At 38.9% G+C, this 19,542-nt stretch overlaps 1 protein-coding gene across 1 annotated transcript; it reads left to right on the forward strand.

Annotated features, from left to right (window-relative positions):
- The first annotated feature begins 1,416 nt into the window (after nt 1-1,416).
- Nucleotides 1,417-17,387, forward strand: dolpp1 (dolichyldiphosphatase 1). Its single transcript, XM_057819534.1, has 8 exons — nt 1,417-1,535; nt 3,112-3,212; nt 3,275-3,359; nt 3,477-3,576; nt 6,194-6,292; nt 6,362-6,490; nt 11,577-11,666; nt 11,749-17,387. Exons 1-8 carry the CDS (start codon nt 1,460-1,462, stop codon nt 11,783-11,785), a joined length of 717 nt encoding a protein of 238 aa, XP_057675517.1. The 5' UTR covers nt 1,417-1,459; the 3' UTR covers nt 11,786-17,387.
- The last annotated feature ends 2,155 nt before the right edge of the window (nt 17,388-19,542 follow it).

Below are 19,542 nucleotides of genomic sequence, written 5' to 3' on the forward strand. Positions count from 1 at the left end.
TTGCTTAGCCAAAACCACCCGAGGACTGAAGAGGTAAGATGGATATACGTAAATTTTTCAAATCGGAGCTTTCAAAAGCTACTGAGCAAGAACCAAGGATTGAAAATGTGGACCATGAAACGCTAGAGAGCACCGCCAAAATAGTGAGCGGAGTTTCAATTAGCTCCACTAAAGACGCTAATTGTACAACAGAGCCACTACAGGTGTCTTGCCAATGTAGTTACCCCCGGCAGAAATTGCCACGGAAGCGCACACACATATTAGTTATGAGTTATGTCGATTTAAACAATTGACGCCAGAAAAGAACCAGAGTTATATATTTTGGTTTTTGGACATCGACGTTTATTAAACTGGAGGAACTCCATACAGGACTTGAATTACAGTAATAATAGTCACAGGTCATCCTCAAACATTGCCCTTTTTTACATTCAGTACGTATGTTACGTTATATGACAGATTTTTTTTTTTTTTTTTTTGATGGATTGGCCATGTTTTAAAACCTCATTGATAACTACATCACCAAAACACGGAAATCAAGCAAATCAGTGCAGCGCAGTGTCTCCATCCAACACAATACAATTTTTGACGGGGGTAACAACATTAGCACGACACCGGCGGGCGTACCATATTCAATGGGTGACGATCATGGCGAAAAGTATAGCTGTCCTAAGCAGCCGGAATTAGAATTCCCCTCAAGAATGATGGGAAACAAAATATGCTCATTTCAACTTATTTTTATAAATATTCTTGTAAGTAAATTTTATTGCCGACATTGCATTTCAGGGTCCTCAACATGTGCCCTCCCTGCCCCAAAAGTCAAACTCTCCTATGATTTAAAACAAATCAAACATTGTTAGCAGGTACTCACAAGGTTACTCATTACTTGAGTATTCTTTTCAAAGAACATTTTTTTTACTTGTACTTCAGTAAATTTTTAGAGGACTTTTACTTGAGTAATAAAATTAACAAGTAACGCTACTCATAAGTCAAATTTTTTGACGACTCTTGCCACCTCTGGCAACGGGTCTTAGCTACGGTTGTTACTATCCTATAGTGACTGCGAATCTATCAGTTTAATTTTTGGAGTACTAAAATCACGTTTCCATTACTTGTTTTTGAATGTTTCTATTAAACACACACAAAAAAATACTGTGACTACGCGTATGCGTAACTGCGTCACTTAAAGGATCGCTCACTACGGGACATACAGTAGGACAAAACACCATTTTGCGGAACGAATTGTATGAAACATGTAATACTTTGGTTTAATCATTTTCAATTTAATTAAATATAACCCAAACAAATGACAATAATTATGTAGTAGAACAGTCAAGCAAGTATTTTATGTGCAGTTTTTGTTTTGGCGCTAAATGATGGTTGGCTCGGTGCGCATGCGCAAAGCAGTTAGTCCAGGCGCCGCACATCGTGCATTGACACCCGGTGGTTGTGTCCGGGTAAGATGGCGTTGGAAGAGCAGTGCTCGGCGCCACCCAGATGGCGATCCATATCGCTAACACACGTCGAGTTCGCCGAGGGTAAGTTGACTTGACGTTTTCTCTCGCGGCGACCAACCTTCGGTTGGCGGCTTCGCGTGTTTGTCTTCCGTCAATAGAAACGGCAGTCGCCCAATGGCTGCCAAATTGTGCGACGCTGTTAAGCGCTGAACGTCACCTGGGCTGCCAAAATGTGAGACGCCGCGCATGCGCACTCGGCAACAGCGGGCACAATAAAAGCTACCGATTAGCCTGTGATATGAGTAGATATCGGTGCTGATTTTCCATAGCAGAAGTTAACATATATGTCATATCCCGAGCTACTCGCACATTTTATACCGTGCCAAAAAGTGAAAATAAAAGTATCGTTTGATGTTAATTAACTGTTCCCTCGGGGAATGCTGCTAACACACGCTAGCTCACTGGCCAGATGCTGTTAGCATTGCTACTATCAACTGCAATGAACCAAGCATGTTGCTAAAATGAATTAAAAATGTATTTCTATATAGAACAAATGTGTTGTCATAGTACTTCCGAAACATGAAGTAGGTGCCCAAAATGGGACCTGGCACAATTTCTAACTGGGTCAGAACCAAGTATGTGTGTTGCTCTGGGGAGCTTTATGTATTTGAGGTATGTTATAATTTTAAATATGTACACCTTCTTTCTGCCCTCAGTATTACACTTCATTGTGTCCCAAAAATGATGAAAAAAATTATAGCGTATGGAAAAAGTAAATGATTCAGTGCTGCAATGATTAATCAATTAACTCGAGTAATTCGATTAGAAAAAAAGCTTTCAAATAAATTTTGCTGCTTTGAGTATTTGTTTAATTAACAGTGGCGTTGTAATGGTATGTTTTGTAAGTGTTTACATTTAGTTTTATTGATTTGGGTGGATTCACTGCCCTCTGGTGGCAACAGTGAATATGACATAACTCATTTCACATGGCTGAATCAAGCTGTTCCCTGTTAAGACCAACATAAGCTAAGGTTTTGTTTGAGCTGTTTTTTTTTTTTTTTTTTAATGCATTCGTAATTTAATTTATAGGCATATTTAACAATTTTTGGTGGGAATGTTTGAACTAACAAAAAAAAAAAAGCATTTTGTAGCATTTAAACTAGCGTATTTTTGATATGTAAGTTAGCCAATTGTTCATTTGTTGTACTTAGATCCTCATTTATTTATTTATTTATTGCGATCATTTTCTGGAAGAAATTGAGCATTATCTGACAGAATCGCAGGGGTGCTAACACTTTTGGCCAGCAGTGTATGAACAAATGCCGTTTTCGTGTCAAATTTGGTGGGTGGCGGCTAATAGTCAGGTGCATCTTATAGTCGAAAATTTCGGTATATCACAATCACGATATGCCACGAAAATAACAAACGAGAAAATTCATTCGCTGCCACCCCTCCCATTTCAAATGAATTGGACGTCTGCGGCTGTCAGTGACAGCCAATGCCAAACAATGAGTTCATTTTGGGGGCATTTCACCTCATTTCCTGTGAATTTTTCGGTCACTTCCTTTTGAGGAATTTACTGTTCACTTCCATTTGATTTTGGGGCATTTTAAAGGTCACCTGTTGGAAGTTTTTTAAACTATTTTTATTATTTCAGATGACCTGACGGGACACCTGCTCGCCTACATCAGCCTCTTGCCCATCGCTATTCTCGTAGGCTTTGTTACGCTTATTGTGTTTAAGCGGGAACTGCACACGGTAGGGAAACCTGGCCACTGACAGTCTGTTTTGTAGTTTGTGTTCAATGTACGTCTTTACAGATCTCCTTTTTCGGTGGGCTCACCCTTAACGAGGGCATAAACTGGATGCTCAAACACATTCTTCGAGAGCCCCGCCCATGCGCAGGTACGTAAAAAGGCCACGTTGCGCTATTTTGTTCGCAGCAAATGAGAACAACCTTTTGAACTTGTTGGATCGATGCCCGTCGCCGTCAGTGGCATTGATGTCGTCGTTTGTCCGCAGGGGCTCATTCCATGCTGAACACAGATTATGGGATGCCGTCCAGTCACTCCCAGCTCATCTGGTTCTTTGTTGTTTACTTCTTTCTTTTTCTTTATTTAAGGTGAGACTAAGACAAGATGTTTGTGTTTGTATGAAAATCAACACATTAAAGTAATAAAAAAACAAGAGTGATGAATTAATCCGTTGATTAATTTAACAGTTACTGGTTAATCCATTATTTTTCCTGTAGCTTAATATGTCAGATTGATCACGTTTATTCTTAAATGTATAATAATTTACATGGAACTTGTAAAAATAATCAATTCTCAGTATTTATAAATTGATAAAATATTCATGAAAAACAAAATGGAATTCAAATAAATAAAAATAGAACTAAATTCTGGTTATGGCACCTACGGAGCCGCTAAAGGGACATCGACAGAAATAAAATAAATTTAAGCAATCTGTTGCGCACAAGAATCAGGTGCTGGTGGTAAACAGCATTATACAGTCAGTTGTTGTAAACATTAGCATTATATAGCATTTAAGCTAGAGGACCTTTGCAATGCAAGTTAGCCAATTGTTGTAAACATTAGCATTTAAGCTAGTTGCAAGTTGGCCAATTTTTGTAAACATTAGCATTGTATAGGATTTAAGCTAGCGGACTTTTACTATGCAAGTTAGCCAATTGTTATAAACATTAGCATTATATAGCATTTAACTCATTCACTCCCAGCCATTTTCACCGGAGCAAGGCCCTTTGCTCCTGGCCGTTTTTCAGGATTTTGACTGCTTTTGCAAGGCCCACGGAAAATTCTGTTCCATTGCTATATAAACATAGAACCCACCAAAGGAAAGATTAGACTCTCTTCTTTCAGCAGAAAAAAGGAGGTTCATATCTTTTTCCATTCGTTAGAAATCAGCATTAGAAAATAGCTTAGTTTGAGCATTTGTCCAATTTCTGATGAAAAAATGGAGAAATTGAGCTTTTTGTGAACGCATACATTTCAAACATAACTTTGACTTTAACACAGCTATTTTTTGCTTTAGTTACATCCCAAACATCTGAATAATGTTTTCTTTTTACAAAAAAAAACAGAAACAACAAGACAAATACAGCTTTTGATAGCAAAGTAACAATTTATTGACACATAACTAACTAGAGATGACGTTGTGTTGGCCGCGACAGTGGGTTAACTTTTCCTTCATCGCTGCCTGTTTCAAAAATCGGTGAGCAGCACGGACTAAACAGCATCTAGTGATCCCGGTCGTCCTGCTCTGTCGTCCAGTACCTGGCATCCCGGGCGTCCTACCGGTTGTTGTTCTCGGTTGTCCGCCGCCTGTCATCCATTCGGCCGTTGCGGGTCTCACCAAATGCGCTAATGCCCTCCAGTGGCCAGTTTTATTGCTTTAAAATGGGTTTTGAGCTTTGCGCATTCTATCTGAGATACAGGGGAACCTATAGATGCTGAATGTCAAAAAATTGACTTATAAATACGTTTTTGGGACACTGAAGCAATTAAAAATAGAACGTGTTTATGTTTTTGGGAGCAAATGAGTCAAGCTAGTGGACTTTTGCTATGCAAGTTGACCAGTTGTCGTAAACGTTATCATTGAAAAGATTGAAGCTAGCGGATTTTTATTATGCAAGTTAGCCAATTGTTGTAAACATTAGCATTATATAGCGGACTTTTGCTATGCAAGTTAGCCAGTTGTTGTAAACGTTAGCATTATATAGCATTTAAAATAGCGGATGTTTGCTATGCAAGTTAGCAAATTGTTGTAAATATTTGCATTTTATAGGATTTAACTCATTCACTCCCAGCCATTTTCACCGGAGCAAGGCCCTTTGCTCCTGGCCGTTTTTCAGGATTTTGACTGCTTTTGCAAGGCCCACGGAAAATTCTGTTCCATTGCTATATAAACATGGAGCCTTTGAACATAGTTTCCCCAGAAATTGCAATTATCATTTTTGGGAAAAATCCGTGTAGGAATAGATTACAGTGCCCTCCATAATTATTGGCACCCCTGAAAAAGACCTTTGCTATGACTCATGTAAACATGAGCATTGTATAGGACTTAAGCTAGCGGACTTTTACTATGCAAGTTAGCCAATTGTTGTAAACATTAGCATTTTATAGCAGACTTTTGCTATGCAAGTTAGCCAGTTGTTGTAAACATTAGCATTATCTAGCATTTAAAATAGCGGATGGTTGCTATGCAAGTTAGCAAATTGTTGTAAACATTTGCATTTTATAGGATTTAAGCTAGCGGACTTTTACTATGGCCAATTAACCAATTGCAGCCAATTAACCATTAACCAATTGCAACAATGCACTTATTGGCTAACTTGCATAGTAAAAGTTTGCTAGCTTAAATGCTATATAATTCTAATGTTTACCGGATGGTTTCTGCTGCGCAACGGGTGGTTTCTGGTGCCCACCACATTGCTTAAATGTATTTTTATTTCTGTTGATGTCCCTTTAGGGGCTCCGTCGGCACCCAATAGCACTGTAAAGTAGATTTTTAAATTTTAATTTCGTCGTATTCAACCCATTGGCTGACGATAGACATCGAATTCGTTTAAAGTGATAATGGATTGGCAGTCGAACGCTGTCAGTGGCACCCAACGTGTAAGAGAGCACATGAAAGGGTTAAACCAGGGTGTGTAATTCCACTTCGGCATGGAACGCATCATATCTGTTTATGACTCTACTAATTCATCTCCTCTTTCCCAGAATGCATCAGACGAACAACGCTCGGTGCGTGGACCTCCTATGGCGACACATATTGTCCACCATCCTGTTGGGCGTGGCCTTGGCCGTCTCGTACAGCAGGTACGCACTACCGAACGCAGCCCAGCTGAGGTCTCCGCTCCGGCATTATTGTTACTTTGGTGTGTCCAGGGTGTACCTACTGTACCACACGTGGAGCCAGGTGTTCTACGGTGGCGTGGCGGGCAGCGTCATCGGTGTGCTCTGGTTCTTCATCACACAGGAGCTGCTAACCCCTTTGTTCCCCAAAATAGCGGCATGGTAAGACCATCTCAGATCGGGGGCATCCCTATTTTCAATATAAATGGTCATTTTACGAACTACCATAACACATACTTATGCGAATACCATACGTGAACAATACAGTGGAACCTCAAGATCTGAAATTGAGTTTTGATAATAATAATTATACAATAATTATATATCATATATGTGGTAAAAAAAAAAAAATTGAGTAGTAAAACCTCAAGTTACGAAATTGTTCTAGATAAAGATGCACCGATACCGATACTAGTATCGGCAGGGGGCGCCGATCCGGCCCGAAATGGTGGTATCGGTATCGGCGAGTACCAACAAAGACGGCGCCGATACCATTTACCGGTCCATTATTATAACATTTGACCGCAGCCTTTTTTTTTCTCCTGGCGCTCACTACACTCTGTCTCTGTGTTGTGTGATGACACGTGAACACCAAGCAGCTATCGCTATAGACCCTACCCACCGACGTCACAAAATCACGTGCTCGCTGTATGGTTCCGCCCCCTTGTCCGTCATTTTGTGTCTGTATTATCAATAGTCTCAATTGATCGAGCAATTTATAATGCATTTCATGGAAGACTTGGTGCTTTCGAATGCCGTAAACTCACTTGATGCGTTGCATTAAAGGCGTTATGTGGAAAAGCTTCAATTTATCCATTCGCCAGATCCATATTTGATGCCTAAATCGATGTTTTTCGACCCGCTGTCTCTGCCGTATTTGCCTGACATCTGCTAGCAACCCTGATATGTACAACTATCTTGTCCACACAAAATCAGCCTATTCTCACGAAAGTTTTAAAAACTTTAAGAGCTTGGAGGCTTATAAATACTTCGTTGCTGGTTGGGTGAAACAGGTCCTCGTCCACGAAAATTCGGCAGGAATCTTATCTTGTGCTTGGAAAGGTGAGTTACGAAATTTTCAATTTAAAATCTTTTGTTATTGCTAACATCCACTGTCAAGGCTAATGTATTTCATGTCGTTTGTCAATGGAGTTAGGGCTTTTAATGTTTATATGGTTTAGCGATAGCACTCTCACTACATACATACGTGTATGTTGTCGGCGATTAGCCTAGCAATGATCTTAATTGTGGTTGTCAGCCCAAAACCCTCTAAATATATATTAAATGCATCTTACCAGATATAAAATGACTACTACATAATCTGTGGTAATCGTTTGGAGCCCAGTTTTCTCGTCGAATTGCAGCAGCCCATCTCGGTCTCTTCTCTCCGGGTCTCTCGGAATCCGGTAGAACTTCAAGTCTCTCCGTCTTCGCCGTCTATCTTCTCTGTTATCGCAACCGACCGCCACACACGCCTTCACCATTTTGATTATTAATGTTAACGAGCAGAAAAACACGTCGTAAATAGGAGGAATGTACGTAGCCGTAACAGGTAAACATGATGTGTTGACGGACAAGTGGGCGGCACCAGTCAGGAGGAAGGAGTTGTGACGTCACGTGGGTAGGGTCTATTGGCCTGCTCCAGACCAATGAGAACGGGCCAATAGCAACTCCTGACCAATGACAAGGCCGCATGGCGGCGCCGACATGGCGGCGTTCGGGAAGCATTTCAAAATAGAAATCCCGTCGATTAGAATCAATGGCTGCATGCAAGATTTGCGGCCTGAAAGTTTCAAGATGTGGATTTAAATCGGCCAGTTTCAATACCTCGAACCTGATAAAACATTTGAAGACGAAACGTGAACGAACACAACGAGTTTGAGCCTGCAAGAGCAGGACTGCTATCCAGAGGAAGGGCGCTGGACAGGAGCAACAATCTCTGGTCAGTTCACTACGTCTACTTTACTTTTGTGTTTTACTGAAAGAAATGCCGCAGTAATTTGGGAACTGTTTCCAAAGTAGGGTTGCCACCTTTCAGAAATAGAAATAAGGGACTCCCCCCTCCCGAAAAAAGGAGGCTGATAGAGAGACGGGATGCTGTGGTCAATTATTATTACTTATAGGGCTGCAGCTATTGAATATTTTAGTAATCGAGTAATCGACCGAAAATTCTATCGATTAATCGAGTAATCGGATAAAACAAATATATTTTTTGGTGAAGAGCAATTACAGATATACATGAGAAAACAAGACATTTTATCATTTTCAGTCAATCAATGTCTTTATTTTTGATGTACAGTATATTGTTGAAAACAGCCAACAATTGCATCTCCGATGTAACCAGAATAAAAAAAAAAGACTAATTCACTATATATATATTATACAGTGGTACCTCTACATACGATCACTTCGACACACGATCTTTTCGACATCCGACGTAAAATTTGAGCCGCCATTTGTTTCTACATCCGACGAGTTGCTCGAAATACGACGACATGACAGCACTGCAAACGAACGCACGGTGGATTTTCTTGTGTGAGAAATCAACACAGTTTTCAAAAAAAGTTGATACAGTTGGAGAAACAAGGAAAAAAGTGATGCTTACCTTTGAAATGAAGATGCAAGTTATAGAAAAATATGAGCTTGGTGTGCGCGTCCCTGAACTGGCTCAACAATACAGCTCCATGGTCCTCTTCCGACCACCGTTCGCCACTATTTATAAGTTAAGGTGACAATTATTATTGTGGTAACATTGCCAAGGAAATCGCCAGCTTCGTCACGTTTTTATCATTTATTTAAGAACTTATCCAACACAAAACGCCCATTGTCTTAAGGAGTTGACTGCTCTCAAGAAAACGAAAGTATTATCTCTACCGCACCGACCTATCTCACCGTGACGTCAGCTTCGCGGTGCGTTCAGGGACAGTAAAAAGTGTCCGCCATATTAGAATCCAATTCGTTACATTATTTACAGGAATAATTATTAATTATTATTCTTCTTATTATATTATTCTGACTTATTTATTTATAACTTATTTGTTTTTCTATGTTTAATTGCCATTTGTAACAGTGCCAGCAGTATTTATTAAGAATTTAGTGTATGTTTTTAGGCTTTGGAACGAATTAATGGAATTATAATGTATTCCTATGGGAAAATCCTGCTCGACATACGACCATTTCGACTTACAAACAAGGTCCTGGAACGAATTAAATTCGTATGTAGAGGTACCACTGTATATATATATTTATATACACACACACACCTAAAAATGCCGTTACGCTTGATAACACACATCACTTAAAAGTTAGGATTTTTTCCCACATTTTTCAATTGAATTTATATTTGTGTCAAGCCATTTTTAAGTTCTAGTAAAGTTTTAAGTTAGTCTAAACTGTAAGTCCTGACAGGATTTTGAATTTTTGCAGTGTTCAAAATAAATGTATGATACAGGCTGTATTGGAGCACATTAGGCACTAGTGCTACTTGGTGTTTTATCCAGCAACGACTACTGAGCTAAAATTGATAGTTAGCATTATTGAGTTTTTATTTGACACCCTCATCACTCCACAATGTTATGTTATGTTAAAGCCTGTATGTAAGACACGTTAGCCACGCATCGACAGTGGTCATAATTAATAGAAACCTAGCCCTCCGCAGGGCTAACGTTACGTGAGCTAGTAGTGACAGTAACGTTAATCTTATTTATTAGCGCTTAGCGCTCTTTATTAGCGCTTAGCGCTCTACTGCTTTAAGATGGCGGCTGTTTACTAACGCTGCCCAGACGCAGCCTAGACTGTCATTTCGCATCTAGTTCAACATACATGTGATCTCTATGAGATGTGAAGGCTAGTATTTAGCAACGTCGGCATCGTTTGTAGCGGCTGTCTGCTGCAGTAAGTTTTTTTTTTTTTTGCTTCTTCCTCTACGCACGTGACATCAGCGCGTTGTCCCGCATTAAAAGTAGTCCGAGCAAAACGTGATGCTTAGAGCTGTCAAAATAAACGATTACTCGAGGTGAATAAAATACTCGGATCAGTTTTTAAACTCGAGTTACTCGAGTTGCTCGAGTATTCGTTTCAGCTCTAATTACTTATAATTGTTAGCGTCTGCAAATGCTGAAACAAGGTTGGACAACAAGCGGGGGGATACATACAAGGGTTTAATGATTTCAAACAAAAAAATGACACGCGATCGCGGGATAGTAGAAATAACAAAAAGAGTCCGTTACAGCAGGTTGACGGAGCTCAATACTACAAACTCGAAGGTTAACTAAGACGATAGGCAGCGAGCCAAAAAGCCAAAATAAAAACACTCAAATACCTGCACAGGGTAGAGGTTACAAACGAGTGCAGCACACTAACAGAAAAAAACCAATGCAGGGGCGTAACAAGCAAATGTAGCGAGACTATAGTGCGAGATGTCAAATGGCGATCAGCAAGGCAAATATCTTAGCAGTCTTCTCTGAGATCACCCGTGCTTAAATGCTGCGTTAATGAGCATGCATTGGATTCATGTGCGACGTCAGGAACGCCCCCACTAACAGCCCAACAACACAACACAATCTAACCAGCAGCAGAATGTGACAATAATTTCATGAAGGTTGCACTGTTTGGCCTTTGAGAGGTTTAAAAAAGTTTACTCAGTTCATTCAGAGTTTATTATTATGAATTTATTTTTACTCTCTTACTGTTGGGCTAGTATTATACTTTGTACTAGTCTTTTTCCTATTTTGCAAAGGTAAGCAACAGCCTGACAAAGCCTTGATAGCAATGATTTCACATCCAATTATGTAGCTCTTTGGGGGGAAAAACAAAAAACAAAACAGAGATATATATAAACGGGGTGGTATCGGTATGGTATCGGTGTCGGCCGATACTGCACAGCCAGGTATCGGTATCGGGGCCAAAAAATGGTATCGGTGCAACACAAGTTCTAGAGTGGCTTTTGTATCATGATTTTTTTTCATTTATTGAACGCGTTTTACATGTTAAGCAAAACACACAGACTTCTGGCATCATGCTTTCGTAGTTTAACTGCTATCTAGCTTAGACTGTTCGTGAGCTTTCGTAAACTGAATAAGTTTTCGTAATACAAAAGGAAAAAGAGCTTCAAAAAACCTTTCGTAAAATGAATTTTTCTTGTGTGTAATGAAGTCTTTTACTAACTATCGCAGCACATACTCTGAGAATACTTTACGTATAAATGGTCTATTATTGAGTGTCTGAAATTTTTATTTCACCCTTGCAGGCCCGTCTCCGAATACTTCCTGGTGCGCGACACCAGCCTGATTCCCAACATCTTGTGGTTCGAGTACACGGTGACGCGTTCGGAGGCCAGGTAAACCCCACCGTCGACAGGACAACGTCAACCCTCTCCCCGTTTTTACTCTTCTGTTCCTTGCTCGTTTTTTTTTTTTTAGGAACAGACAACGAAAGCTCGGAACAAAACTCCAGTGAGCCACACACATTTGACATTTTACAGAAAAACACTGGAGGACTTCTGGACTCGAGTTGCCGAGTTGACAAAAAAGTGGGCAAGCGGTGGCGCCCCCTGCCGGCTGACACATGCGTTACACACACCTACCGTCTTTGTACAGTTCGTCCGAGCATGCCACGCCGTGCGAAAGGCCAACTATTTCAACGATAGATTAAATATTTGAACTAACCACGCGTCATGTGGCTTCCAAAACGGAGGATTGGCTCCACCACAAATTGTTACACGGTCATTGCAGCATGTTTTTGTCTGTTCATATCCTGACACAGGCCTGATTTTTTTTTCTTAACCTCTCAGAAATTTATGGTATGAGAGAGGGGAAAAAGCACTTTGTTTAAAAAAAAAAAAAAAAAAAAGAAGTCACAAAAATGAAAAGCGTTCGTTCAGTGTTGATTCATTGGCTCCCATTAAGTAAACTAAATGAGTTAACAAACCTTACCACACCAATTTCAAAAAGTCTGGCCAAAAATATTTTTTCTTTAAATTCAAAACGTAATTATTTTAAGCCTCATAAAGATATTAAAGTTGAATATTAAAATCTAGTGTAGGGCAATTTATTATTTTTGATAATTTCCACTTTAATATTATATATACAGTGAGCAGCAGAAGTATTTGCACCCCTTGTGATTTTCCATTTCACCCACGTAGAAAATGGGTAGAGGTCTGAAATCTCAATCATGGATGCATTTCCACGTATAGAGACATAGTCTAAACAAATTCTGGAACTCACATTGTATGATTTTTCAATAAATTTGTAATTTACTGGGGTTCATAAGTATTTATACCCCTGAGACATAGACTTAATAATGATATTGACGGGGCGTGGGGCTGAATATTAGAGGGCCTATCCCCCTCAAAGTTGACTGAGTGGAAACGCGGACAAAGAGCTTTTTACGTTGAAAATTCGTGTGAATAAATGCTTAAATCCCTGAATTATAAATATGGACGTAAAACAGTCAATTCTTGGTTAAAAGCAAAAAAACCTGCAGTGAACATTTATTTTACGTAAATATGTCGGAGTACGATGCTAGTCTGATAGTCAATGTGGCGGCCGCCTTACGTAAACAGAGCTTTTCTGGTGAAAATTCTTGTGAATAAATGCTTAGATCCCTGAATTCTTTATAGATATGGATGTAAAACAGTCTCGATTCTTTGTTAAAAGAGCAAAAAAACGGGCAGTTAGCATTTATTTCACGTAAATATGTCAAAGTAAGATGCTAGTCTGATAGTCAATGTGGCGGCCGCCTTACGTAAACAGAGCTCTTCTGGTGAAAATTCTTCAGAATAAATGCTTATATCCCTGAATTCTTTATAGATATGGACATAAAACAGTCTCGATTCTTGGTTAAAAGCAAAAAAAAAAGTGCAGTTAGCATTCATTTCACTTAAATATGTCAAAGTACAGAGCTTTTCTGGTGAAAATTCTTGTGAATAAATGCTTATATCCCTGAATTCTACTAGATATGGACGTAAAACAGTCTCGATTAATGGTTAAAAGCAAAAAAACAAACAAAAACGTGCAGTTAGCATTTATTTTACGTAAATATGTCAAAGTACAGAGCTTTTCTGGTGAAAATTCTTGTGAATAAATGCCTAAATCCCTGAATTCTTAATACATATGGACGTAAAATCGTCTCGATTCTTTGTTAAAAGAGAAAAAAAACAGACAGTTAGCATTTATTTACCTAAATTTGTAGAAGTACGATGCTAGTCTGATAGTCGATGTGGCGGCCGCCTCACGTAAACAGAGCTTTTCTGGTGAAAATTCTTGTGAATAAATGCTTATATCCCTGAATTCTACTAGATATGGACGTAAAACAGTCTCGATTAATGGTTAAAAGCAAAAAAACAAACAAAAACGTGCAGTTAGCATTTATTTTACGTAAATATGTCAAAGTACAGAGCTTTTCTGGTGAAAATTCTTGTGAATAAATGCCTAAATCCCTGAATTCTTAATACATATGGAAGTAAAATCGTCTCGATTCTTTGTTAAAAGAGAAAAAAAACGGACAGTTAGCATTTATTTACTAAATTTGTAGAAGTACGATGCTAGTCTGATAGTCGATGTGGCGGCCGCCTCACGTAAACAGAGCTTTTCTGGTGAAATTTTTTGTGTCTCGATTCTTGGTTGAAAGCAAAAAAAATGTGCAGTTAGCATTCGTTTCACTAAATATATCAAAGTACAGAGCTTTTCTGCTAAATTCTTGTGAATAAATGGATATGGACGTAAAACAGTCTCGATTCTTGGTTATAAGCAAAAAAAAGTGCAGTTAGCACTTATTTTACCTAAATATGTCGAAGTACGATGCTAGTCAATGTGGCGGCGCCTTACGTTAACAGTTTTTCTGGAGAAAATTCTTGTGAATAAATGCTTAAATCCCTGAATTCTTAATAGATATGGACGTAAAACAGTCTCGATTCTTGGTTAAAAGCAAAAAAATGTGCAGTTAGCATTTATTTTACGTAAATATGTCGAAGAATGATGCTAGTCTGTTAGACAATGTGGCAGCATCCTTAGAACAAAGCTTTTTGGGTTCAAAATTCTTATGAAAAAAACAAAAAATACATTAATTACCTTGAATCCTCAAACAAATCACTCCTGAGACAATCCTTTCCTATTTGTATGCGGTACAGCTTTCGTATCTTTTCAACCTAAATCCGGCGTTGGATCGCGGCATGTGTTGCTGTGCCCGACTGCGAATAACTGAAGCGGATTGTGGGATGGACTTGAAGGCTTGGTGCAGTGAAGGTGGAATCTGACCCGTCAATGTCGTTATGAAGTCTATGCCTTACTGCAAATGATAGATCATGAAATAAACATTTTCATCTAACCATACTCACTTAATAACAATCCAATGTTACTGCACAAATTTATTATATGAAATTATTAGAGCTGAAACGAATACTCGAGTAACTCGAGTTTAAAAACTGATCCGAGTAATTTTATTCACCTCGAGTAATGGTTTATTTTGACCGCTCTAAGCATCACGTTTTGCTTGGACTACTTTTAATGCGGGACAACGCGCTGATGTCACGTGCGGAGAGGAAGAAGGGAAAAAAAAAAAAAACTTACTGCAGCCAACAGCCGCTACAAACGACGCCGACGTTGCTAAATACTAACCTGCACGATGCTACGTTGGTTGCAGGTAGCGTCTGATGCGTCTCATAGAGACCGCATGTATGTTGAACTAGATGCTAAATGACAGACTCGGCCTCTTCTGGGCAGCGTTAGTAAACAGCCGCCATCTTAAAGCAGTAGAGCGCTAAGCGCTAATAACGAGCGCTAAGCGCTAATAAATAATATTAACGCTACTGTCACTACTAGCTCACGTAACGTTCGCCCTGCGGAGGGCTAGGTTTCTATTAATTATGACCACTGTTGATGCGTGACTAACGTGTCTTACATACAGGTTTTAACATAACATAGCATTGTGGAGTGATGAGGGTGTAAAATAAAAACTTAATAATGCTAACTATCAATTTTAGCTCAGTAGTCATTGCTGGATAAAACGCCAAGTAGCACTGGTCCCTAATGTGCTCCAATACAGCCTGTATCATACATTTATTTTGAACACTGCAAAAACTCAAAATCCTATCAGGACTTACAGTTTAGACTAACTTAAAACTTAACTACAACTTAAAAATGGCTTGACACAAATAGAAATTCAATTGAAACACGTGGGAAAAAATCCTAACTTTTAAGTGATGTGTGTTATCAAGCGTAACGGCATTTTAAGGTAAGATATACACTATATAAATTTTTTTTTCAATAAGATCTAAAAGTTTTTTGAGTGAAAGCAGTGAATTTGTCTTTTTTTTTTTATTCTAGTTACATCTCAGATGCAAATGGCTGTTTTCAACAATATACATCGAAAATAAAGACATTGATTGACTGAAAATGGTTCTAGATGAAATGTCTTGTTTTCTCATGTATATTTATAATTGCTCTTCACCTAAAAATATACTTGTTTTATCCGATTACTCGATTAATCGATAGAATTTTCAGTCGATTACTCGATTACTAAAATATTTGATAGCTGCAGCCCTAGAAATTATACATCTCAAGAATCGTAAACGATACATGTACCTGGCAACTAAAAGTCTGCAATAGTCAATTTATATTCAGTTTTAATACATTTATGAGGCTTAAAATCAAAGCATTTCAGGTTGTTCAGGGGGAAAGAACAGGCACACATCTCGGATGTTGCTAACTTTTAAAGAAAAGTGTAAATATTTGTATAAGAAATAGTTCGTGATCATCAATTTAAAGCAACCCTAAAAAATATAAACAGTAAACCCCTATATCAACAATCTAAAAATTGGCGATGCTTAAAAATTATTGGAGGAAAAAAAAAGAACCGCATTGTTTTTCTGTGTGCGTTTATGTGAAGGGCTAATATTAATTAGTGTACTCATCAGGTATATTTGGAGAAGAATTATGTTTCGTTTGTGGGAACTCTGTTGAAATGATTGTCATTGGCTTACGGGAGGCTACTCGATGCCAATGACTGTGAAGGATGTCGAATCCTTTTGGACTGGATTATTCGCTGCCAGCCCCTTTCAGATTAAGTACAGTGGTATGAAAAAGTATCTGAACCTTTTGGAATTTCTCACATTTTTCTATAAAATCACCATCAAATGTGATCTGATCTTTGTCAAAATCACACAGATGTAAAAACAGTGTCTGCTTTAACTAAAACCACCCAAACATTTATCGGTTTTCATATTTAAATGAGGATAGCATGAAAACAATGACAGAAGGGGGGGAAAAATAACTGAACCCTGCCTAAAGAGACTTAAAGAGCAATTGAAACCAATTTTTACCAACCAATTTAAGTCAGGTGTGTGCCCAATCACTTATGAGTGGTTTAAAGCTGCCCTGCCCACTATAAAACACACACCTGGTAAGAACTAGGCGTGTGCCAATATATCGAAATGGGGATATATCGTGAGACCTTGTATCCCTGCCAAGAGTCGATGTATCGTTGGGGCGCTTACAGCTTGACTACCATTGGCGCCCAATTCGTTTGAAGTGAAGGGATCTTAGCACAAACGGATTGGACGTCTACTCGTGTTAAACTCATTCCAATCCACAGCAGGAGGATGAAAATACCCTTTTTTTCTTTTTATTAGTTGTTTTGTAGAATGATATCCTGTCCAATGTATCGATAATTGTTGTATCGCCATATCGTGAGATCATCGTTATCGTGGGCTTTGTATCGTATATCATATCGTATGGTGAGTTACCAAGAGGTTCCCACCCCTACTGGGAATGTTCGTTCATTTGAAACCAGGGCATTTAGTCATTCTGTTCGATTTTCAGGGCATTTACAAGTCACTTGCTGTTCATTTTAGGGCATTTACAGGTCATTTCCTGTTGAGTTCGAGTCACTGCCTATTCATTTGAGTGATTCCCAGGTCAGTTTTTGTTCCGTCACTCAAAATAAACAGGAGGTGACCCATAAAATACCCCAAAATCAACAGACGGTAACTGAAAATCAACAGATAAATGACCTTGAATGGCCCAAAATGATGTCATTGCCTGAGATTGGCTACCACTGACGCCTATAGATGTTCAATTCGTTTGAACTGGGAGGGTGGCAGCGAATGAACGAACGTTCATTCGCTGCCACCCTCCCAGTTCAAACGAATTGGACGTGTACTAGTGATAAACACATTCCAATTCACAGCAGAAGCATGTTTTTCTGTTTATTAGTTGTTTGTAGAATATCCTAGAATCATTTCCTGACCAATGGATAATCGTTGTATCGCCATATCGTCAGATCATCGTTATCGTGAGCTTTGTATCGCATCGTGAGGTACCAAGAGGTTCCCACTCCTAGTAAGAACTGTCTTGATGAGAAGCATTTTCTGATGTGCATCATGGCTCGGTCAAAAAAGCTGTCTGAAAACCTGCAATCAAGGATTGTTGATTTGTATAAAGCTGGGAAAGGATACAAAACATCTCTAAAAGTCTGGACGTTCATTCGGAAGTTGTCTACAAATGGAGAGAGCTTGGCACTGCTGCTTCTCTCCCAACGAGTGGCCATCCACCAAAGATGACGCTGAGAGTTCAGCGCAGAATACTCAGAGAGGTCAAAAAGAACTCTAGAGTGTTTGCTAATGACTTACAGAAATCACTGGCAAAGTCCAATTATATGTAAAACTATGGCCAAGAATGGTGTTCATGGGAGGACTCGACGGAGGAAGCCACTGCTGTTTAAAAAATAAAAACATTGTTGCTCGTTTAATGTTCGCAAAAAGGCACTTGGACACTCCACAGAAGTTTTGGCAAAATATTTTGTGGACTGACGAAAAAGTTAAATTGTTTGGGAGTAACACACAACGTCATGTGTGGAGGAAAAATGGAACAGCTCACTAACATCAACACATCATCCCCACCGTGAAGCATGGTGGAGAGAGTGTCATGATTTGGGGATGTTTGCTGCATTAGGGCCTGGACTACTTGCAGTCATTAATGGCAGAATGAATTAAAAGGTTTATCAGGACGTTTTGAAGGAAAACCTGAGGCCGTCTGTCAGGCAGTGGAAGCTAAAAAGAGGATGGCTGGATCTTCTAAAGACTTACAGAAATCTGGCACAGTCCAAAATCTCTGTGCACACAACTGCTATATGTAAAGCGATGGTCAAGAATGGTGTTCATGTGAGGACTCCACCGAGAAAGCAACTGATGTCTTTAAAAAAAAAGGCATTTGGACACTCCACAGAAGTTTTGGCAAAATATTTTGTGTACTCATGAAAGTTGAATTGATTGGGAGTAGCACACAATGTCGTGTGTGGTGGAAAAATGGAACAGCTCACCAAAATCAACACCTCATCCCCACCCCATGGTGATGGGAGCATCATGGTTTGGGGCTGTTTTGCTGCCTCAGGGCCTGGACAACTTGCAATTATTAACTCATTCACTCCCAGCCATTTTCAGCGGTGCAACCCCCTTTGCGTTGCGCTGTTTTACTAGATTTTGACTGATTTGGCAAGGCACACAGAAAATTCTGTTCTATTGCAATATAAACATGGAACCCACCAAAAGAAAGATTACTCTTCTTTCAGCAGGAAAAAAAGTTATCTTTTTCCATTCTTTAGAAATCCGCATTAGAAAATAGCTTAGTTTGAGCAATTTTCCAATTTCTGATGAAAAAACTGAGAAATTGAGCTTTTTGTAAAAACATACATTTTAAACATAATTTTGACTTTAACACAGCTATTTTTTGCTTTTGTGACATCCCAAACATCCAAATATTGTTTTCCTTCTACAAAATAAGACAAATAGAGATTTTGGTTGCAAAGTAACAAGTTATACAAAATATTAAATGTGATGGTTCACTTATTTTCCCCCTTTTGTCATTGTTTGCATACTATGCTCCTCATTAACATATGAAAACCTATCAGTGGTTTTAGTTAAGGCAGACACTGTTTTTTTCATCTGTGTGATTTTGACAAAGATCCAATCACATCTAATGGTGATTTTATGCAGGATTGTGAGAAATTCCAAAAGGTTCAGATCCTTTTTCATACCACTGTAGATTGGATGTCAGTCACAGTCTATGGCGCTGAAAGATGTATTTCTACAAATTGACTCTCTTTTTAAGTCTCCAATTAATGGATTTCTTCCCTATTCCCAATGGACGCTTGTGTGTAATTTAATGTTTACAGAAAGCAGGTCATTTTCGGACCAAGGTGTTTTTTCTTTGTTCATGTTG

The sequence above is a fragment of the Corythoichthys intestinalis genome, chromosome 17 (assembly GCF_030265065.1).
Source record: "Corythoichthys intestinalis isolate RoL2023-P3 chromosome 17, ASM3026506v1, whole genome shotgun sequence".
Taxonomy (NCBI): Eukaryota; Metazoa; Chordata; class Actinopteri; order Syngnathiformes; family Syngnathidae; genus Corythoichthys; species Corythoichthys intestinalis.